This window comes from Megalopta genalis, chromosome 4 (assembly GCF_051020955.1).
Source record: "Megalopta genalis isolate 19385.01 chromosome 4, iyMegGena1_principal, whole genome shotgun sequence".
NCBI classification, from domain to species: domain Eukaryota; kingdom Metazoa; phylum Arthropoda; class Insecta; order Hymenoptera; family Halictidae; genus Megalopta; species Megalopta genalis.
In genome coordinates, this window is record NC_135016.1 from 24,665,972 (window position 1) to 24,690,644 (window position 24,673).

The 24,673-nt window shown below is 42.8% G+C and overlaps 1 protein-coding gene across 8 annotated transcripts in view; it reads right to left on the reverse strand.

Annotated features, from left to right (window-relative positions):
* Nucleotides 1-9,469: 9,469 nt before the first annotated feature.
* LOC117223068 (unconventional myosin-IXa) overlaps nt 9,470-24,673 on the reverse strand; it is a 29,480-nt gene continuing 14,276 nt past the window's right edge. For 7 of the 8 annotated variants that reach the window (XM_033475192.2, XM_033475188.2, XM_033475191.2 and 4 more), the window contains one exon: nt 9,470-23,293. In XM_033475192.2, coding sequence (XP_033331083.1) covers nt 23,229-23,293 — 65 coding nt within the window. In that variant the 3' untranslated portion in view covers nt 9,470-23,228. Of the gene's footprint in view, nt 23,312-24,673 lie in introns of all 8 variants that reach the window. The other variant, XM_033475190.2, reaches the window with a different exon arrangement.

Sequence of the window (24,673 nt, forward strand, 5' to 3'; positions counted from 1 at the left end):
AAGATACAGATCGTAGTGCATTTTGATTCTTTTACATCCTAAACATCTCGGAAAAATTCAGTTTGCGCGAATATATTGCTATAAAATGTACGCGGCGCTTTTATGTTTCTGGTCTGCTGACTTCTATGAACGGCGAACATTTTAGCATGTTTTTGTGCATATTTCAGAGTATGACAAGATCTTATTACTTTCGCATGACCGTTTTTGATGGTGCTGTTAGTAGACGGTGGATTTTATGCATTTATGTCAAAAATGAGTGTGTCAAATACAAAATATTGAACATATTTAGAAAATCTAATACTGTTGTATTATTTTCAACCGACCGAAATTATTATCAAATAAAATAAATATCTACGTAGCTCCTGTATCTTACAATTGGTATAGATAATTTTATTGTATACAAGCAATCTAATTGTTACAGTCAGACTTAGTTCCATCTACGCGCTGTCGAAAGATGTCTAAGGTCTTGTTCTGGAGTAAGTCTTTTTAATAAGCTTATGGAAAACTCAATTCAGTTAAAACAGTACGAAATTGATAATATCGTGAAGCTCTCAAAAACAGCAACACCATCGATCAAGTAGACTCGTCCGTGTAGTCCGAAAATAATGTGTAATTGGACTGTAGGATTACAGTGAGATCATTTGGTATTTCGCTACGACTCTAACCGAATTTATCTTTATGCGAGCCCGTCTTGAATAATGCTTGCGTGCCAGTGTTAATTAAAGGCTCTAACGAATTGAACGTGTTGTACGTGCGATTCAATCTCTATGAAGCAGTTGCAACCGAAGAGTATCATAATTTCCAACGTCAAGGTAATAAATGAGATCCTCTCAGACTTCAATGAATGAAGTATATCATGAAAGACTGAGCATTGTTTGAATAAGTACCACTATTATTAGAGCGCAATCGCGTTATTATGAAGAGAGTGATCTCACAGCGTTATCTGTCCCATGCTGTTCAGTAATTGATGAAAATTCACTTCGCGCCACTTTTCAACTGTCGCATTACCGTTGATCGAGGAACGAAGCTTCCAACCGTCTATTCCAGCTTCCTCCAAATTTAGATGATCCGTCCATTAAGTAGAAAATTAATTATAAATTCAACAGGACCAACCAGACATTACGTTGCATAAGAGAGTATCACGGTATCAGTTGTCCACTGTTCATGGAAATAGTAATGCTATATGAAGAACGACGTCCCCGTCGCCTATCTCCGTTTCCATTTCCGCATTTGATTTGCGAACTGAATTAAAATTGCGTGAAAATGACGTGACACAATTCACAGCGTGACATAGACTCGAATACGATGCATCGCGGCTGAAGAATCAGAAAGTGTACGAGCCTGGGTACATAGCGGATCCTGCCTTAGACGCTGGGATATCCGATGATTGGTTAAGGACGGTATATGCGAGCAGGAATCGGAAATGGATCGGATAGCAGCGGGAACGTTATCCTCTCGCAGAAGCTGAAAGTAATCGCGGGAATAATGAAAAAATATCGAAAGGCATAATCGAAAGCGTCGCTCGTCCTCACGGATTACAAATAAATGTGCTGGCCGTAAAACTTCGCGATGGCGTCTGTTGTTAGATGCTTCTTAAATTTCAAGCTGTAATACGCGCAACGTGTTTCGTTCGTTCTCCTCCTCTGCAATCGTTTCGTAATCGGGTGCTTACGCGAGCAGTTTACTCCGAATATCTACAAAATACTGAAGAGAATACATTCGGATGTCAGTTTGCAACCGGCGGAGTTCAGAGATACCGAAACCGCCGGTGGTAGGAACCTTCCTCGCTAATAGCAAAAGCCTCGTAATGATAACAGCCGTAAACAGCAACTTTTGGAACTGTTTCAAGCTCTCATTAGCGAACATGTTGTATTAACAACATATTCATCGGTCGCACCTACCGTGATCTGTACACGGAATTGTTCTTAATTATTTAATCGATGCCGTATCACAGTTTTGAGGTAGGCATTTCGCCGAAAAATGTGCCGCACGGAAGGCTGTTACACGTTTCTTCTACGGTATGTTTGCCATAATTTGCGATATTTCGAGATCGAAATTACCGTTCGCGATGCTTACGATTACGGCCACTCGAAGCTTCAAGCTTCGGAACATCGTGGAATATATTTGAACGGCCAGGACAGTCGGCCATTCTCGAGAGAAACGAGCTTCGCTCGTCGAGGATTCGTCCCACGCGCAGTTAAAGATAACAAGTACCGCAAATATAATTATCCTAGAAGCCATTTTGGAACTATTAAAACAACGTTGCGTAGTTCTTGAAAGAAGACCGCCACCGCCGCGGCCCTTAATTACTCCTTTCGCTACGGATTAAATATTTTTCGCTTTACCATCGTCGTTCTCCTCAATTAACTGGAGCACTCTCGCTTTGAAACGAAATTGAAATTCCATTTCGATTTTATTTGAAAATAAAATCTGACTATGAGAAAGATTTTATTTGATTTCCAATTGTGTGGAAACGAATCGGAAAGGTCACGGAGAAAATTTAAACCAAGAGAAAATTTTAGATACTTTTTGCAGACCGAGAGGAATCTATTTTCGAAATTTAGATATTCGAACTTTGGTATATCCACGATTATTCTGACGGAGACTGGTTATTCGCGTAGCACATATTCGTACAAATTGCACGTTAATGCTACAATAACGTGACTTAATTCTATTCGTACATAATTATCGTACAGGTATTAAAGTGCATAATACGTGCACGGTATTTCAGCTAAATCAAATTAGCTAATTTATCTTCTTCGTTCTATTCATCCACTATAATAGCATGACTATCAAGTGACCTTAATTTCTGAAACTTATGAATTACCTTGGAACTTACCTCGGATGAGATTTCAGGTTTCAGAAACACTTGTAGCATTACAGTTAGAAAAGATAATTAGGTGACCCAATTTAGATTGGAGCACTCCGTATATTATACAGTCCATTCCATCGAATGACGTGCGAATGTTTAATTTATTTTCTCGTCTATCTTCGTCTTCTTAAAGTATTATTAATTGAATAAAGTACATATTATTAATAAGTACAAGTGCATATTAATTAAACATTTGATATAAGTTCGACTTTTATTTTCCTTGTTAATGTATAAACTTTCTCGGATGAATTTTTCTCAATATTTTCTTTCACCGAGTTTTCATTTTATTGATATTTTCTGCAACGTTCCATTAAACTTTGCGGAAATTCGAAGGCTCCGCAAATATTGGGATCAATGACTATAACGACAATTTCCAATTCTTTGGCTAATTCTAGAGTTTAGCAACGACCTCGCTTGACTGCGCAAATTCAGATCGCGTATATTGCTGTCGCGTGTTAACAAATACCGCGCGAATAGCGTTATAATTTACCGGGTGAAAAAGTGTCGCGCTACGTCACTGTTTTTCAGTGGTCACGTTAGACAAATTCGACGGCTCCGATCGTCGACGATCTTCATCGCATTAGTCAACCCATTAACGACTAACCGTAATCTAGCCGCGCACCTCGTCGTATTACCGGTAACTGGACCACAACAGAGGCTGTCGATGCATTGTCAAATAGTATATCCTAAATGAAGCTGCTGGTCCCGTTTGCTTTCAGCAATCAAGATCGCCGCTACTTTTCGATCCCCTCCACTCGGTATCGCTCGGAACCGTCGACGTATTGGCCGGGCTTATCGCAGTGACTAATTAATTGGGGAGGATGGACGTAGCGAAAACGGGGCGCGGGGAGAGGGGCGCGATATGAGTAAAGCGTCCATGTTAATCAACGAGCGATGGTTAATCGACGTGCCTACGGGCGAGCTCGCGACTGTTTACCTACGTACTGTAAAATCGGCTTGACCAAATATTTTTTGGATAATATGAACGCGTCAAGGGGGACACGCGCCGATAAGTATTTTGCTTTATTAGACTGCGATTACACCGGCTGCGTCCTCCGGTGAATTAAAACGCTGATAGCCGCTGCCGTGCTATGTAGTAGGTTCTTTTCTAGAAAAAATAAAAGCGCATTGAACGGCATTTTCGATATAGTGATATGAAAGCTTAAATAGGGTTGGGTAGCAAATATTCGGGGCTGGAAATAGCTTGTTTAGATTTTATCGGAAATTTAATCTCGGCATGTGAAACTGCAATAAAAATCGTGTAAACAGACTTCACAGTGAATGTTGTTTTATCAATTAATGAAATTATGGAGATTGCATGAAATGATGGAATTATCTTGATCAAATGCATAATTCTAATAAAACTTGCAGAATATGTAAATTTAATCTGGTTATTCTTATGTAAGGCAACATATCGACTGACACGTTTGACCAGTTTTACTTTTTCGAAATATTAGAGCATTCAAATTTGTCGGATTTCCAAACTGATTTTCCTCGAAAACGAAGATTTAATACTGGAGCAACAAAAATTACTCATTTTAGGTTTATTATTTCGCAATTATCGAGATCCGGGCCTTCTAGGAAGAATTTACTGTATTCGTAGGAGTGAAAATTCAAAACCATTGCCTTGCTTAATTTTTAAGGCCAAGAGGCCTTTAGAAAACAATCCAAATTGACTGATGTCGATTCTAATTATCGAACTAATTATCGGCGAGATGTCGCAAAATTGGAAGCAATCCTCCGCAGCCCAAAAAAGAACCCGACAGACGCTTAGAAAACAATGCAAATTGCACGAGTACAGATTCGAAAGCTTGACTTTTTAACGAAACCTCGATAAATTGTTGGAAAGAATGCGCCCGTTCCAAGGAAATCCCAATATAGCCTTAGAAAACAATGCAAATTGCATGGGGTATCGGTTCCGGGAGGTTGACTTTTAACAAAACGTCGGTAAATTGTTGGAAACAATGCTCCCTATCCTGTCCCAAAGAATCTCGGTACACCCAATACAAATTGAATGGGTATGGATTTGAAAAGGTAAACTTTTTGACAAAACGTCGGCAAATTCTTGGAGCTCGAGCACCGCGCGCGACCTGTCCCGGTCCAATTATCACCGTCGCGTCGCTTCCACGAGGGGGTCAACGTCGAACGCACGTAACAGCAATAACATTGCAGTCTATGACGATCTGGATTACAGCGGTCATATAGCGCGCGCGCGGAGCTCTAGCTCCGGGGCAAAGCCGATGCGCGGCTGTAACAAGGCCGAGCATCGTTCCCGGTCAGGATCGTAAAGGATAACGCGAGTTCGAGGAACCGGTTTCAATTTCTAGTCCGCTTCCTTTTTGCAACGGGCGTCAACGAGAATTGCCAGGACCGCGCGCCGCGGGAAATCGTTACGACAGCTGATCTTCCGCCATTTTTGGAACGGTGGATACGCGGCGTTCCTCTTGCCGGTACGTCCTTTTTATTTCGAAAACGAACGAGTCCTGTTGACCGTTCAAACGCGGCGCACTATCAAAGCGAATACATTTTTGTGGACGATCCCGGGTTTCCGATATGCCGCGGAACAGATTTATATTTTTTTAGCGCTTTATGGGACACGATTCCGGCGATAAAAGGCCGCTTTTTATGGAATATTGGTAATTCCTTTACAAGCGTCGAACATCGTGATGACGATCCGTTAGTTGGTATAAAGATAGTTGGGCTCATTTGCGCGTGGTATTATTTTATTCTGTGGAATAATATGGAGATGTAGTGGGGCTATTTAAAATCTATGTACCTTTAGAGAAACACGTGTTTAGATTTTTATATTTTTATAGATAATTCATATTTGCAGTAAGGTTGAAAATTGTGTAACTTATTTCAAATCGATACGATTTGTCAATTATACAGTGAATAAACAATTTGGAAATGCTGTTTCGTGATCGAGAAAAATGTTTATAAAAATATTTTCATTAGACATTCGCAATATTTCATAAAAATGATTGAATAACGCTACTCCAAATGTGTGTATTTTTATCTAATTGGTTATCGATTTATCGATTCTCGATTTTACATTTAAATGCAGAAACTTTTTTGCACCGTGTACCAAATTAAAAAGTGGATATTTTTCGTTGTTCGTGCAGATCGGGCATATCAAATTAAAAGATAAAAACATATAATTCTTCTACCGCACCCTATCGAGGGATTACAAAACCGTGCAGCAAGAACAAATTGCGAGTCCTTTTGCACATTTGCGCAATTCAGAAAGCATTTAATATATAGCACAGATGAAAATTGACTGCGTCGATGAACGCGTACGTTGCAACGCGTAGAAAACGATGTTTATCTCCAGCTTTGCGAAAATATGTATTCTGCCGGAGTTTATCCAGAAGAACTTGCCACGGGCGCATAAAGCACCGCCGTTTAATTGTAAACATTCCACGTAATTAATATACCGTGTACACCAAGTGAACTGTAAAGGGTTGCAGAAGCGGCTTCCATAAAAATGATGAAAAAGTTCCTCTTTTAGATTCCGCGCGACTTTTATTGTGGTACGTATGTACAGTGGTTCTCGCTTAATAGACGCATTTTTTCCGTGCTTAATGGAAGCGGAGTTATCCCCCACCAATTCGCGGAAATGCTCGAACCTTTTTCTCTCTATTTCACTCGCGCACGATGTTTCTCACTCCCCGTCTCCAATGCACTCAAGAAGAGAGCGAAACGAGGGAAGATAACAGCCGGCAATTTCCAGAACACCTACCTCCCCGGATAAAAGACGCGACGCGGACCTGAGCCTGCGTCCATTAAACGGGGACTACTGTAAGCGAATGAATTAATTTATTTAATAGGCTCGTGCAAGAACTTTATGATATTGCTAATCGTTGGAACGGGAATCTAATGCTGTGCGGTGGTGCAGACCTGTCAGAAAAAGTCTTTACGTTTCCCCTTCTACCATCGCATATGGCTCGATTCTCCTCTAGCGCCACGTATTCTCCTCGTGTAAAAGAGAATCGAACCACATTTAGTCGTAGTGGGGGAAGCATTTAGCGGGGAGTACACTTACGGCTAGCAACTGTACCATGGTATACTGTAATTGACAATGCTGGAATCAACAGTCTCTATTTAATGGACAGCTCAGAGAAGCCAATCGGTGTAAGTCCATTGACCTTAAAATTGAGATAAATATGGACTTTGCAAATTATAGCTGTAAAAGAATAACGATGTCACTAATAACGCGATGCGCAATGTTTATATATTATAAATAAGTAAAATAAATAATATTTAATTGTTTTATTTCATTTTCTGTTTTTTCTATTTTAAGTAAGTGCTGCTATCTGTTGTTTATTTGAGAAGAAATCGAGTATATTGATTTATCAACGGAAATATCTTATAATAAAGATGTATTTGCACTGCGTAACTCATTTTCAAAGAAAAGTGGACTTACACTGATTGACTTTTAAACTGTCTTTGCGATACTATTAGTATCCTTCTAATTAGTATTCCTTTATTTATCAATCAAGATAATTAAGTTTTTGATAGATTTTTAAGCGAGCTACATTGCGTGGTAAAGTGGGACACTCTTAATTGTTTACTCTCAATACGACACGAGTGGGTAGAACGAACGATTAATTGAACATTTCAAGTGACAATGATTGGTACGAATCCACGAACAATAATAAGTTTAATATACGTACGTATTTATTAAAGACTCTATACTTGATCTTGCCCATTCGCAACAAAGACGTTTCTTAACACCAACGCCGGTACAAAACGTGTTGCTTTATATTTTTGTTTCGTCTGCTCCACAAAACTCCCTTCGCTGTAAATCGTTTCTCGCGTTACTTCGCAAAGTACTCGGCGCCGTTTACAATGCGGAAGCTTTCGAACTGGTAATTAGAATTTAGAGCATGTTTTCATCCCTCAGTGTTGACACCGCGATAACCTCGCGCGAATATTCCGGAGCGGAATTCGCGAGCTGGTTTCTCGAAAATTAGGAACATGTTGCTAAATGCGGGAAAGGTTCGCGCAGCGTATGCAAAATTTAGGAAACCCGCCCAAAAATCTCCATTATCCCCAATTGCAATTCCAGCGGTATCCGGAATCCGCATCTCCCGGCGGAGGCGCTTTCTGATGGCGCGGCCGTTGGTATACTTTAGAAATTACAATTAGCATTAAGATTACACCGATTCAAGAGTCGCCTGGAACTTAGCAACCGAACGAATTACGGGACTGTGGAAAATAGGAGTTGGCGAACTCTTGAAACGTGGCGCTATCGAATGAAACAGGACTTGTTGAAAACAGTCGCAATACCATCGAACTTAATATTTATGCACTTTTCAACTTGCTGCGTGTAATATGATCTTGAACTTTGCGAGCAGTTTACCCGTGTCGGAAACTGCCGGGGAAAAAGGCGAAACTCCTGGAACTCTTATATTTGAAATAGTAATTGACTATCCGACCGGCACGGTCTTGAACACTTCCTCGCTCGGACCAGTAAGCTCGGCAATCGAATAATTTCTCGCTCGCAACACGACTGTTTGAATAACCGTTTACGATATTTGTGAACCGCGCAGCGTCCAGTATATTTGTAAACCAGTGAATTTGGTTGCAATTAATAATTTTCTATACGTTGCATCATGTACAACTATAAATTACATAGACCGGATAATTCTGCAATAATTTAGATCTAATTATTCGCGAGCACATGAATCAACGAGGAAGCGTGTTTGATAATTTATAGCAAACAATGGAAACCTGTATGCGACCGTTCTGCAAAATGCGTGGACAAATTGCAATCGAAATAACCTTAGACTGCGCGTTAACTTTTCGCGCGTTAGCCTTTTCTACTCTTTTTTAATATATTTTCCACGCATCTGGGTCGAAAGAAATCCACACCGTTTCGTTCATTAATACTTTTCTGCGCGGGGAAACCTGTTACCATTATAACTGCATTAAAAACACGTGAAAATAAAAACTAATGTAACGAGTTTCATAACGGAATAAATTTAATTAAGCTTCTCGAGGTCCAAGGAAATTGAGGAAATAACTGCGGTAAATTGTAAATCCGCAACGGGAATTGATAAAAATGAGTGATTAAACATCATTGACTTTCAACAGAAAAAGTATATAAATTCTCTTTAAGACACCCATCACGAATAGATTATTTTTACAATAACTAAATGCATTTCCGATATAACATCAATTTTGCCACAATATGGTAAAAGTATTTTATTCTACTTCTTCTTCTTAATTTTCAAATCACAATTTTCAAATCGTCACTCATTAGACTAGATTTCATTTTTGTTAATTCATATCGATGTTCACTATTTTCAAGTCACATAAATTACTTTAACGCATAACCCATCGTGCCAACCAAAATGATCAATTTGACATTTGGAAAACTGTTAAGAAGCTTTTTTTAATTCTACGCATTATTAATTGATGCATTGTTCTTACGAGGCCGGATGCGTCAGTTGCGACTATTGCTCGTTATGTTCAGTGTCTCCTATAAAAAAAAAATCCTAGAAAAAAAAATTCATTGAACATCGTAATTCGGTGGAGAAGACTTTGCGGAAAGGGGATGGTTCGCCAGGATGGTAAGAATACACGTGCGGACAATTTAGGTATAAGGTAGATACTTATTATTTACTGTCAGGTATGCTGTACATAATATTTCTTTTGCCTTACAAATATTATATAAAATTACAGTCGATCACGGAGAATAACCACGCACACCGTCTTCCGAACGCACTGATATATTCACGCAGTCAAGCGCACGGCACACTTGCACGCCACCCATGCACACGGCACGCTCTCACGCGAAAGTAAACGTTATTACACAGACTCGCGGATGAAATCGGTAAACCTTCTCCTAACTGAAGCACACGCATACACAGACAGACAGACAGAGACAGAGAGTGAGAGAAAAAGAGAGAGAGAAAGAAAGAGAGACAGTGTGTCTGCGATCCTCGATGCTGTCGAACGCACGCGCGACCGTGCGTTTTTTACGCTGCCCTCGATCTCTTCTTCTTTCCCTCGGTCCCGGCGTCCCGCGGCGCCCGCCGATCTACCCGATCGAAATTATCCTCGACCCGAATCGCCGATCGCGGACCGACAACTCTAATTCCACGTCGCTCCTCGGCATTTCACGATAGAATAGAACGGAAACGTTCGAACGCGAACACCACTACCAGCTCGGCGCGAGTCACGCGTTACGCGCGACAGGTATTTCGCTCGGACTTTATGAGACACGGTGCTGGACAGGTGAGTGCGGGAAATGTGAAGAACCGATCCTCGAACCGTTCCACGGGGAATGATACCGATCGGACGATGGGAATTATCTTTATCTGGACACTGATGCACCCCTTCGCAAGCGACCCCTCTTTTCATGTTTGCGTAGCAGCTTGTTTAACGATGTTGTTTGACAGATGTTTTTAATCGTTTCTGTGTAAACGAGATCGATAATTTTCGTGCTCTTTATTCGAATTACTTTTCGTTGCCACTGTAAAATCAGTTGCAGCTGTGCGCGATTGCGATTATTTTGCTGTTATTTTTGTTTTATTACTGCGTAGATTCATTGTATACTTGGTTAAAATAATTGATAAGAGACTGCGTACACACGATCATAATACTGGCTTCTAAGAAAACAGGCGTGATTTTATTCCTTGTATTTAAGGAATGACCTTTCGACTCATTAAATGCTTCCAATAACTACTAATTTCCATTAAATGCTTCGTGTTTCCCATTCGATATTGGTGTTTGACGTTACATTTATACTTTAACAATTGAACTGCATCGCAGTTAACATTCAGTTCGGAAGAAGATCTAACTCTTTAACGTGTTCACGGTCAGCAGGAAATTTTTCTTGTGCAAAATTCAATCGCGCTGAAGATTATTAAGATCACGGTCCTCTCGGCTTGCTTTGAATTTGTTAGATTCTTGGGCTTGCGATTTGACAGTTGACGCGTCGACTCGTACAAATTGTTCACATTAAAACAATCTACGTATCTCTGCACGAACAAAGCACTGTTAAAAACAGAAATCTCGTCGCTGCGCAACGATTGAATAAACTGCATTTCGTATACACCAACAGAATCCCAGGTCAGCGAACTCCCGACTTTATTCTCCCAGCTTGAACACCGAGAACAATCGGGTGAACACCAAACAAGGATTAAATTATTCCTGCCAAAGGCGCGCTGTCGCTTTTCATTTTTATTCTTTCCCGTGCGAGGTGTCGTCAGCTCGCTTGTCAATGTAACCCGGCGAACACCCGTAGGCGTTTCCCTGCACGTCGTTCTCGCATCGCGCTCCGTGTCCCGAAAGGGTTAACTTATTTTCTCATTCTGCGCGTCGCTGTTTAACCCCGTCACTTTCAAGAGAGAGGAGAGACGAGAGCGTAGTATGTATTCACGAGGCGTGCAGCTCGCGGACCGTTCCATCATCCTGCAATTCCGCGCGGGAAAATTAAAGCAAAACGGGGCGGGGTAAAAAAGAAAAAGGGAAAAAATAGATATGAAAGAACCGGGGGATGGAAGAGAGTGAGAGAGAGAGAGACGGCGAAGAAGGGAGGAAAAGACTGGAGAGAAAGGCGAAGGGCTTGAAGGGAGGAAAAGGGAAAGAAAGGAAGCGCGTGCGTTGCGTTATTTAGTCAGGACGCTGTCTGGGCGTTACTTAGAGCGAGCGGAAAAAGGAAGAGGATATAACTCGAGCAACTACTCACGGCGCGCCTCGAATTCTTGTCCGCGTTTATTGCAGGCGTATCGCCGCTTTGCGACGACGAGAAAAACGTCAACTCGAGAACAAGGTTTCATGTATTGCGCGGCAGCTTGTCCCGATCCGCCTCAACGCGACCTCGATAAATGCTCGTTTCTCGACCAGATTCAACGATCAGAGAAAGAAGATCCTCCGGCTCGAAGAATCCAGATTTTCGGGGAGGATTCGCGCGAGATTCGATGACAGCGAAACTGATGAAAGATAAATATTTTGGAAAATTTCGGCCGGTTGGGTGCGAAAAGGATCTGAAATCTAACTGGCCGATGGCCTTGAATGACAAGGTGAGATCGTGGGGTTGTACATACATTTTTTCAGGTCAATTGTACATATTCGCGAAAGCTACTTTCATGATCTTTGCAATGATTAAACCATTAACTCAAAAGGATCGACTGAAAAACAAATGTTGAAATTGCGAAGATTTCGATCAAAATGAAGAAAGTGTCGAAGTTTGGCTGAAATCTGAATAGATGGTTCTTCGTATCATCGGACAATTGGGTCTGATATACGACCATAATTTAGTCATATAATGTCGTCACGTTTCTGCACACCAATGGTACAGAAAATTTCAGATATAATACATGAATAACGAAGAATTTTTGCACTGTTATCGAATCTGGGGATCACTATGCAATGTCTACAAAAAATAATGAGAAAAGTACTCGAAATACTTGAACGAGAAGAGATCGACGAACCGAGTCGAACCGAGTCACGATTAAACTTCAAGCAATGAAAAGCAAGCCTTCCATATCTTTGTTATCGACGGTAAACGTTGCGTGCCGCTTGAAACGTAGAAGAATCTACAAAAATCAAAGTGGCTTTAATCGTGAGCTAGCCGAAGTATCCAAAAGGTAGAACAAATCCCCGCATTTCTATCCGCAGAAGGTGAAAACGTGTCGAATCACAAGTTCCATATACCCAGCGAGAATGTGCGGACTCGGTGGAAGAGAGAAGCAGTCTTATTGTCTTCGGTGGGAGAGAGAAAAAGTCACCGTGATAAATACTGTTTTCCAGGGCGAATCGATCGGGCTGCAATGGACCATCCGGATAAAGAAGCTAACGAACGAGGGTTTTCGCGGAGAAGAATTTAAGTTTGTAGTTAAGGGACCGAAGTCCGAGCAACTCGGCGATGGGAAGAACGAAAGAAACGAAAGAAAGAAGGCTTTCGATCCCACCGGTCACAATTATGTGCACGCGCGGCCGAAGCAACGTCTGCTCTTAATACGCGGCCGAAGATTTCCATCGGATCCACCGAAACAGTCGCCGAGCGAGTCCGGTCCAAGTTCCACGTGCTCGGAACGACCATTACGGGTCGGAAGTTTTCAGCTCCGAGTTAAACTGCCTGTTTCGAGCTGGAAACTGGGGAGAAACGTCGCGTCGAATTATTACGACGGAGATCCGACCGCGATGCGTCCTCGGATACGTCGCAACGGGAGCTACTTGCGCGCGATGCTTTAATATTTCCTTGTCCCGTGGCCGTCGCTGCTGGTGGACGGCCATCGGTCGTCGCAAGGACAATTTACACTTCCTGCGTTCGCGGTGCAGGTGCAGGAATTGCGGATGAAAATTACGTTTACTTGACAAATATGCTCCGTGACTTTCGAACGTTCGAATTACGGAGCGCGATGCGACCCGTCGATAGAGGATTCTCGCTGAGTGTGCTGTAGCAAAATGTAAACTCGAAAACCGTTCCTATTAGATAATTCTTTTCGAAGATTTTTCGTTACGAATTATCGTTTTTCAGAAATTACGAAATAATTATAACGAGAATAGATAGACTATAATTATAGATGAGAAGCAAAAATGATTAACGACTGGAGCTCGTTAATTGTTCTAATATATGTACCTCCGAATTGCGTATCCATCGATGGACCTCAAATCGTAATTGTCTGGCGAAGAAACGAATATTTTCCGATCCAACTTTGCACAACAATAATACAACTATTCGATTAAAGGTATAAAAAAACATTGTCAACCCTTTGCACTCGAGCGACGACTCTGAGACATCGTTAAAAAACTGTCGCACCATAATTCGCAACACAGTTTGCATTGCCAAGTCGGCTTGTATTTAATATAAATCGCTAAAAAACTTAATATCATATAAACGAACTGAAAAAGATGACCGAATGAAAATATTAGATCGGACAAATCTGTGCGCGTACATAGTTTTTGGTCTACTTTCACCGTCGGCGATTAATCCCATTATCGGATCCGACAGTTTGCAGCTTAAGCTGTATAAAAAAAAATAAAATAAAACATTGCCCGAAAGAAATTCGTTTCTACATCCGATACTTGCAAAAACGAACTGTAAACGAACGCGAGATTTCCACGGAATAAGGCATAATTACACGGCTGCTGTTCACGGGTTCCCAGTGTACGACGTCGGACCGATTTATACGAAACCGGAATTGAAGAAAACTATGAAGCCCGGATTGCAAGGGAAAAAAGGAAACTAAGACGGGCTCGATTTTCTGCAAAGAGAAAGGAAAATCTGTAGGTTTTACGGCGGCAGCCTCTATATACAGTTGCATTCTAGGAACGACGGGTAGAACGAAAACGAGCAAGTGTCCAGTAAAATCCATGAAATTATTAGGAATTCAGGGTGGAGAGCGAGCAGGGCGGATCGAAAGGTGGATCGGGGAAAAGGGAACGAGAGAAAGGAGATCGAGCGATCGTGGAATCGTTGAGAAAGCCGTCCCGCAGGAATAGCCGAGAAGTCGAAGAGAACGAGGTCGAGCTGGCTCGAGGAGAAACTTGGAAGTCGAAGCCACGCCGACAGGAAACTACCTCGTTCTTTCCGTCCTTTCGCGTGCCTCCTAAGTATACTATAGACGCGCGTACACGTATATCTCTATGTGGATGGCGCTTTTTGTTCGGCTTTTCACGCAGTTTCCTAAAGGTGCGCGCGATCCAGCGATACACGTCGATCGAACGACGACGAAGGAACGGGGCTCGTTCGGAATTCTCTGTGCGCTCGTACGTCTATGTAGTCACACGTGTGTACATACGCAGGATGGTTCAAAATTTGTCGCAGAGTCGTGGGTGGGGAACTTACGATGAAAAATCGAATGCTAGTCGCTGCTCTACCAGTCTTCGTTCTTTCGAGAGATCGATCATCGGGAACGCTACAAAAATGATTATCACCGATGTACGTCGCACGACGAGTCTCTACGGCAGACGTGCTCCTAGAAATGCTAATCGAAATGGACACGGTTGAATTGCTCGGATCACGAGAACCGTGTAATACAAAGCAAACGATCCGTACCGGCCGACGAAAATTAAAAGAATCGCGCACGTTCCGTTGATTGATATCGCTTTTGTACACCGGTTGCCGAGAATCGCGTCGTCGAAACGATCCCGAGATCGTTCCGCGGCCGTTGCGAAATATTTGTTAACTCGCTCGCTCGCGCCCAAGTACTTCGCGAACCGGAACGAACGACGAAACAAAACAAAAACAAAAAAAGATCCTTGGACGTTCGATAAACGATAATGAAAAGAAACGAAAAAAAGAAAACAACTAAAAATCGTAGTACCGGATCCCGCGTTCGCTAAGCACCTTTGTCTCTATCCCTAATGACTAACAATACAGAAATTCCGTGGCAAACATCTCGAACACCCTGTACAATAGAATTTCGATAAAAGTTTATTAACCGAGGTTAAAGTCAATTACCATGAAAAATCACGTCCAGTACCGTCGTTCGTCCGAGCTTCTCGAACTACTAGCTATAGTTTCTGGCCCAACTGTACCACACATTTTGAGACACCCTGTACATATGTACACCCCATACGTATCTTATACTCGTTCCTCGCACGACGAATCGCGCCGTGCCTCACCCCTACACATATAACTCTCTCTCTTCTACGATATCACACGTACACGCTCACCTTTTGTTCGAAGAAAAATAACAGGTATATGTAACAGGCATCTGTATCCGCGTATATACATACACAAATATGCATACAATCAGGCGAATACATGTATATACGCGAATACAACGAATCGGGGGTCCACGCTCGCCGCGTTGAAATCGTGTATTAGGCGAGGCTACGAACGCGTCTTACGTTCCCCGACAAGCTCTTTCTCTCTCTCTCTCTCTCTCTTCGTCGTCTGACGACGACCCACCTCTTGCAACCGCGTTTATAGCGAGAGACCAGAAGCCAACACGAGGGAACTAGGAACCCCCGATCACGCGATCGTGCTTAGATTTTACGCCACAAGATACAAATCGGAAGAGCGCTCGATGTCGCGACGTTTCGGCGATGGCCGCGCAATCGGACGACGAATTCTCCCCGTTTCACCCTCGATCGATCGTGAGACACCTCGACATCCGGGGTGTCGAGGACCTGCGTCGATCTTCCTCGACGTTTCGCCGAGCCGACTACTATAATACAATCCTCCGCTTGAAACGGAAGCAGCAACGCGTATCTGGCGGACCAATGATTCTCGGTTTTCAAAAATCGTTCGATACAGTGTTTCCTCGTTGCAAGACCACTGGATAGAATGTGGACGTTGTCGCTCCTTAATCTGCAGGAGACGCGAGGAATGCGGGAGCTGTTTAGGTGCGACGAGAGTCCGGGAACCTTCTTATAGGCTCTCGCGGAGACTCGACCGGGTAGCGTATAACCGGAGAATAATCTGTGCCCGTTGCTTCCGGCGACGAGGCTCGTTCACGAACTGACAGAAATCATCGGAACAATGTTCCCGATACGGTATCCCCCCGTTACGAGATCGCTCGGTGCAACGTGGACGATGTATCGCTCCTCGAACTGTAGGAGACGCAACGGATAGGAGACGAAACCATGGTATCCTTGCTATATAGGCTCTTGGATAGAGTTGACCAGGTGGCTCGTAACCAGAGAACACTGTGCCGACGTTTTTGAACCGATGGAAGATCGTTGGAACAACGTTCTCGTTAAGGTATTCCCTCGTTACAAGACTGCTCGGTGCATAGCGGACGTTACCGATCCTTAATCTGTAGATCTAAGGGGAGCTATTTAGGTGCTAGAACGGTTCGCGTCCTTGTTATAGGCTTCTCGAGAGACCCGACCAGGTAGCTTGTAACCAGGGAGCACAGCGACGATGGATCGTAAGGAACGATCACCGACAAGATCGGCACGGATGAACTAGGTAGGCTTCCTCGAGGACAGCGCGTGAACCGCTGCCGGACACTATAACAGTAATAAGCGTATTTCAAGAATTCGGCCAAAGCGGAACGTCGTGTCTCGCTTCTCCGCGATCGTTCCTGGATCCCTCCCTTCGCCGATCGAGTTGGTACGAGCGAGATCGACGCAGGCGATCGAGCGGATTCGTTTCGCGAAACATCGCGAGCCAGTATCTTCGAAGACAAAAATATAGAATGGAGTTTATGAGAGTCGATCGTCGAGCTACTTGATTAGAGGACAATCTGGGCGGGGATGAAGGGTAGCGGGGGGCGATATTGTCATGAAGAGTTCTCTCATCGTTTTTCCTGTTTTGCTTCTTTCTGTGCACGCGCGCGCGCGCGCGCCCGTGCTCGCTCGCGACACTAGCTTGTTTTTAACGTTACCTTAATCGCCTATTTACAAAGAATGCGTGCGCCCCGACGCATCGGGGCCCCGAGTGAGAGAAGTCACAAACGATGCGATGACGAGTACAGACAATTACACGCGCCGGGTTTGATTTCATTCTGCTCGCTCGCTAAAACGCCGTTCAGTTGCTACGCTGCGCTCGAAATCAATGGCGAAACAGAGGGCGGCTCCAAACGTCGACATAGCGTTTGATCTTTGGGAAAAGCGGCTTCTCGCGAATCGTTTCGAACGCGAGACAAGAGACGCGAAACACGAAACGCGGCGGACTTTGTTTCTCTCGGTTCTCGCGCGAAGATGCGTTCTACCGCCCGTTGATCGGCGGCTTCGGGAGGATCGTCGAGGCTGCAATCTCGCCGTCGTCCCCGTATGACCTCGTTAACCACCTTCTCGCCCCTTTACACGACCGAGACAGAATTATTTCACCTTTATCCTTAATTAGTATCGTTAGTGGTATTTTTTCTTGTTACTCTGTTTTTTTCATTTTTGTGCGCTCGATACCCGCGCGAAGCACCTTGCACGATAGAAGCGTAATGCGTTTACGTGAAACGATAATTTACAGATTAACGATTAGCATACTTATCCGTAAGACGAGGGGGTGGTGGGAAACTGCCCCCTCGATAGCCACCGCTACGATCTCGGAAGAAACAGTTGTTCGGAGATCGCGGGCGATGCTTCCCTCTAATACGTAGACTTTTTGCGGATACTTTTATACAAGTTTCACACTTTTATACAATGAATTCGGTAAAAACAATTTAAAATAGAGACCTTTTTCCTCGTGTTTATTCAGTTGAAAATAAAATAGTAATTGCATGGTATTTCGCTAAAATTCGTAATTCGTATCGCGTTTCCCACGAGTGCGTGAAAACCGCGGTCCACCCCCAGGAAGTTCCTTCTCGTGGAGAAAATGACAAAACGCGTGCGCGCGTGGCCGCGAGCGACGCGAGAAATTCGCCGGCGACGCAACGACCGATTTACTCGATAAAAGCGACGATAGACTAGTCGAAAATGAAAATCAACCTTTTCTTCCCTATTTGCCGGTTTCCCTTTTAGTTAACACTCGCCCTTTAGGAAGACACGCTTCGACGAGACAACAAATAGTAGAACGCGAAAACTTTTGCAAGACACCTCCTACACTGAAATCAACAGTAACACTTTCAGCATGAAGAACGATTAACGATTATTTAATGGAGGTTCACGGGCGCGCGCTGCCAATTAAAAGTTTGAGGTTTCTAAAAATCGAATCAACTGCAGGCTAACAACGTATTAGCGCACTAATTATTTTGTAAAAGCTTTGCGAAATCATTCCAATTTTGTCAGTTCGAGAACTTCGATCGTCGTATCATTTGCCGCGAGAGACACGCGGAAAACGATCGTCGCGAATAACGGCTGCTACAATTGAATAGTAGATTCGGCCGAAAAATGAAAGCAGAGCAATATTCCATTTGTAATATTATTTTACTTGCAAGTTTCAGGGAAACTTCGCGGAATAGCGTGAAATTGTTTTAGAACAAACTGTAACAAATTAGTTAGCAAATCTAAGGAACTATTTTGTACCGACAAATGCGGAAGGATTTCGTACAGATTACAAAATATATAAGAAAATCATGTTCGATGAAATGCGATAACAGACAAATCCGCGGAAAATACGTATTAATCGATTCAACCGGTGGACCAATAATGAAACTAATATCCTAACTTCGTAAAACTTCGCACAGCCTAGATTATCCCCGTACTAATTCCATCTTAAAGGCTAATAAATTCTTGAATTAGGTCCCCAAACTTTTAAATGGTAACGTAAACGCGAGCGCATTACCGCAACGAAACTTTCAACAATTCGAGAGCGTGTAATGAACGGAGAATAACTTCGACATCGTTCGTTCGTGCGATCGCACGCGATGTCGCGGTTCCGAGCATCACGGGAACAGAACGAGAGCAACATTTCAACGTTAAAAAACATTACGGCCTGGGACGGTGTAGCACAACTAGCTAAACTATCCTAATCTCTCTGTAAAAATCGATCAACCGTAAAACGAAGAGTCTCGGCCCGCTTCGAACGCGATCCCGACCGAAGACGAGCTTAAAAAAAAAGGAGAACGACACACTCGAGACAGGTGGAAAGGAAAACGGGACATTTAAAACAGTCGTCGTTAATCGATCATTCTAAAACGAACGCGACGCGGGCACAGGGTGTCCCAGTTTCTCTCGAACACCGCGCGATTTCCGTCGAAATTCGTTACCTTCGCTGAAACATGTATACGGCCGAACCGAAGTCGACGGTTCCTGCGAAGAACGACGCACCGAGCGCGTGAAAAAAGTCGTTGAAACGGTTTCGAGATGTGTCATGAAATATGTATCAAATTGGAATTGAAAGTTTCCGCGATAAACGGCGCCCACCGGCCGATCTAAAGAGGGTTCGAAGCATTTCTCGGCAGAATAATATTTTCCAGATTGAAACACGTGTAAAATTAAATTTGTAAGTTCCTCGGAGGAGCAAAGCTTTCTCCCCGGCTGTGCGCCGTAACGCAAAATAAATTGAACTCGATGATCTCGCTAAGATATGATGTATGGAGTGTCCGAGGCAATTGAAAATATTTTGCAAACTGAAGGAGCGAACTTCCTCTGTGTCGGAAGTCATTTATTTACACAGATTTCTTCTCGCCGTTCCGGCACACTCATTCGCCCACAGGCTCCGCGCAGCGAGTAAAGTCGAAACAGTAAGTAACGATAAGTTGATTGTTCTCCGGTGATCCTCGATATTGATCGGGCTATCGCCGCGGCGGATCGCTGAGAAACGGGCCACCCAGTGTGCACTGACTTCGCGTGTCGATAGAAAGAAGAATAGAACGGTTTGGAAGAACGTGCCGCGCGCCTTTTTCCGAATTTTTCCCGGCTTAAACCTAAGTTAGTTGGGTAAAAGTCACGCGCGACCCAGTCACGTAACTCAACGCGAATGGAATTCGATTCGATCGTTTCGAATTGTTCGATTACGCGCTGGTAAAAGAAATTTGTACAGCTTGGAACATAACGGCGGAAAGATTCTTCTCCTTCTCGATGGCCGGCTGGTATTCTACAATCCCGGGGACTATTCGGGAGCCCTGAAAACGAAAACCGAGCGACCACGCGCGGGATGAAACAAGAAAACTCGAAAGCAAATGGAAGACCAAAGGGACAGAGAGGGGAAAGAGAAAGAGAGAAAGAATTTTCGGTCGAAAAGCTCGCTACCCGAGACTTAATTAAGCGCTTTTCCCGGCGCAAAGGTCATTAACGATGAATGAAAGTACATTGAAAATTGTCTGCCCGGAAGAGGCGACTTCCGACGGCAATTAAGAAATTCAAGAAAGAAGCGCGGGCCCAAAAAATGGGTGGCGGGAAATAAAGCGGGAGGAAATTAAAGAAAACGGGCGCGCGAGCGGTCGTCGCTTTTTCTTCTTTCGAATTACGCGCTAGTGAGTTATGAAATTGCCGTGGAATGGAAATAATTTACGGTCCGGTTAAAATTAATGCAACACGCGGTTCGAATAAAACGGCGCAACGATTTCGCCGCCGCGGCGGACTTTATCGATGGTCGTGTCGTATCGAACGTGACTGTTGGCTCGAGATAAAATTATATTTTTAAAATCATGGGGTTCTAACTAGCCGGGTAAAACGGGAAAAGAGAAAGAAAAAAGCGGGTCCGAAAGTCCGTGAAACTGTGTCTGGCCGGTTTTCATTCCGATAGGGTTCGCCCGAACTCTTTTATTCGACCGCCGATTCTTTCGGGATCGTTCAACCGCCGGGGTCTACCGGCGATATGGAACTGTCCCGATAACAAAAAGGAGAAGAACCAGTCCCGTCGGTATTTTAAAAACTGTTTTGAGGACACGAGCGTAACAGAAAGTGAAAACTAAAAACAAGAGGAAGGAAAGAAAAAGGACAACACCGGACGACAGTGGAACTAAAATGAAATCGTAATAAATCTCAAGTAAAAAAAAACCGTCTGCTCAGTCCTGTGCGCGCAAAATCTCTGTATATACATAAGTACTCGTATATATATATATATATATACATTTATATTTATATATATACATGTATATCTACAGCTATACATGTATATATCTAAATATAAATGTTCTTCGTCGAAGTGCACGTTTCTTCGTACGTGCTCGTTCCGCGGACACGTCCGCGCGCTAGAAAGGAGAGTCTCTGCGTGAAAATATATAGCGTATAGCCTAAGTAAACAATACAAAAAAAGGAAATAAGATAGAGAACAGATTTGAATGAGGACGAACGAAAATTGGCAGTCCCTGTGTGTATGCGTATGTATAATATGTGTACGTGTGTATGTGTAGTATTTACTATCTATCGATGTATGTATGTATGTTTATATGCATGTATGCAGGTATGTTTGTATGTATGTATGTATGTACGTATATATAATATCGCGTAATATTATATATATATATATATATATATATATGTATGTATATATATATAATATTACCGCGACGAACAAACGCGTGTAAAGCCCTAGGCGAAGAAATATATTTGACAAGTAGAAATATAAACTTGGTAACGTCTCTCGCAGAGTTAACAATAATAATAACAGATCCTTACGAGATGATTATTAATATATAATATGTACAAGCTACGGTTTTGGTTTCCTCTTTTTCCTCGTTCCCCGTCCCTCCCTACCTACCGTCATCTCTCTACTCGTCGATCGTCTCTGTGTACCAGGACGACCAACGATTTCGTGGATCGCCACGATCGTCGAGAGACACTTGACGGAATCACGCGAGGTCGATCGTCCGGGGTCCCGACGGACCACGTGTCCTTCGAACATGTTAACGAAAGGATGCCGAACGTCCGCGCGTACAAGATCCGTGATTGTCGAACGAAGCAACGGACGCTCCCGTTTATCGATAAGGAAAAAGAGCCACCCTATCGCGCGCGTGGGTGCGTTCATGTGTGTACGTATGTATTTATGTATGTATGTATCTATGCATTTATGCGATTGTGTGTATGTATGTATGCACGCGCGCGTTTCCGTGTATGTCCTTAATGTGTGTGATTCACGCAACAGTCTATAAAATCTGTAAAACAGCGGCGACACGAACAAGGATGAGAACGTCGCTCTTAAACGGATCGTAAAGGAGAAAATAAAGAGGACAAAAAAAAATATACGAGAAGAACAAGAATCTGAATGCGACTAAAACGCTCGTAACAATAACGGATAATCGTCGTTCCCTTTCTTTTCCTAACGTACGCTCTCCCCGTCGCTGGTTCACGCGGCGAGAGGAATGAAACGCGTGTTTAATGCACGACTGACCGACAAAATGGAGGAGACGGTCGTAACGTCGGTGGCCCGAACACGACCGTCGACGATCGAACGTGTCTAAACACCTACACGCAGCCTGATTGGACAGTCTTCGATCGAAGGGGAATGCGTTCCGAGAGAAAAATAGATTAGAAAACGAACATTTAACACAACTTCCCTTCTTCTTCTTCTTCTTCTTCCGTTTCTTTTTCTTCTTCTTTCCTCTTTCCTGCTTTTCCTATTCTTATTCACGTTAACCGCGAGAAACGGAAACTCTCACACACGCGAACTTTTTATCTAATCGTTCTTTAGAAACCTCTGAAAGCTTTGCGACAGAGTGAAAAAAATATATATATATATGTATATGTATATGTATGTGTTTATGTATATGTATATGTAAATGTATATGTATATATATAGGTGTGTGTATATATACATACATGTACGTTCGACCGAATTGATCAGCTTAACTTCGCGTGGAACAAATTGCTAGACCTACCTAAACGTCGTGTATCTAGTTGGTTTGCTTTGTTTTGTTTATGTGTGTGTGTGTGTATATATGTGTGTGTATGTGTGTTCTTTTTTTACTGCTTTTCTTTAACTACTTATTTTAAATTACTAGCGGCTTGCCGATGAGACCAGAAGTAAGACTCGTCGATTCGCTGCCGTCAGTCCGACGCTTCACAGCGCGTGTCATGTTGCTACGCATATCGATCATCCGTCATGGTAACGCTGGCTCGTCGATGATCATACCATTACCATGTCCTCGTCGGAGCTCTGCCTCTGGATCGGTTTTTTCCTTTCTAGACCGTCTGCGAACAGCCATCAAGCTAAAAGGGTTACTGTTTTGCCTTTTAATGTCTGTCTAAATGCGTGGCTCTCGTTACGCGAATGCCTACTATCCGAACGGAGCTATGCTAGCCCCTCGGGCACGCACTTTCGCGACCGTGAGTATTAAGACTGCTCGTTAAAAGACAATACGAACCCGACGATATTGGTTTTCGGGCGAATAAACACCGATGTAATGGGAACACAAGCCAGTAAATACGGAAATGAATAGGAGAAAGTTACATTGCGCATCCAACGACAAATATTCAGAATGGAAAATAGAAAAAGGGTTGTAAAGAAGATAGTGGCATTTGGTAGTGAGCGTTAATTGGGATAATTACAGTAGTACGCGTTCTAATGAAATACGAGGAAAATTTGAAACAGCAGAATGAAATGAAGAATGTAGAAAAGATATGTAGATTACTTTAGCACACGTTATAATGAAATATAAAGAAAATCGAGAACGAATAGGGTGAAATGAATGTCGTAGAGAAGATAAGAACAGTTATCTTCGAACTGGCGAACGACGCTTCTCTTAGATTTCGTTTAGATTGTATCTCGTCGAAAAGTACCGTTCCTGTATTTCTTACCTAATATAGACAACTGACAGCGCGGTTCAATATGTAACTCCGGAAAATTGAATTCCTTTACGTGCATTACACAAGATATTCCATCATAAATCCACGCGAAATGAGTTCCCTTGTAGAGAGCAACTTAAATGGAACCGAAGGATAGAAATATTCTTTAAAGCAGAATCCGTCGACGCTTCGGGTAGTTCGAGATCTGATCGGAATAGTCGAACAAAGGATTCCGCTTTGAATTTCGACACAGAAATCCGATCGGCTGATTCCCTCCATCCCTAGATTGTACAGGATGTTCCACTTTGAGCAATTCGTACGGATATATCTTCAAAATTATTGGACATATCGCAAGGAAATTGGAAAAATCCAATTGGTGCACGTTACGGCGTGTACAGCTTCCTTCCCGCGGTTGAATCGTCATTGAACGATTGGAAGCTATTAATTCTTTTCACGAGAATATCGAGTAAACTCGTTACTCTTTCTTGAAACTTGGAATTGTAACGGAAAAAACAGGATGCTACTTTAAGAGTCAGAAAAGTCACCTTACTTTTTCAAGGTATCTTTTATGACCTTTCAAGCAACATCCTGTGAATTCTGTTCCAATTCCAAGTTTCGTGAAAGAGTAACAAGTAATTAATAATTATTATCAATAATTGTAATTATGAATTAATAATTAATTATATATATAATTTTGAGCAGTTCTACTCTATGAACTATACAAAATGTTAAAAGTAGTATTGTAGACGCCGATACACGAGTACAGCAAAAACTAAACGTGCAGCC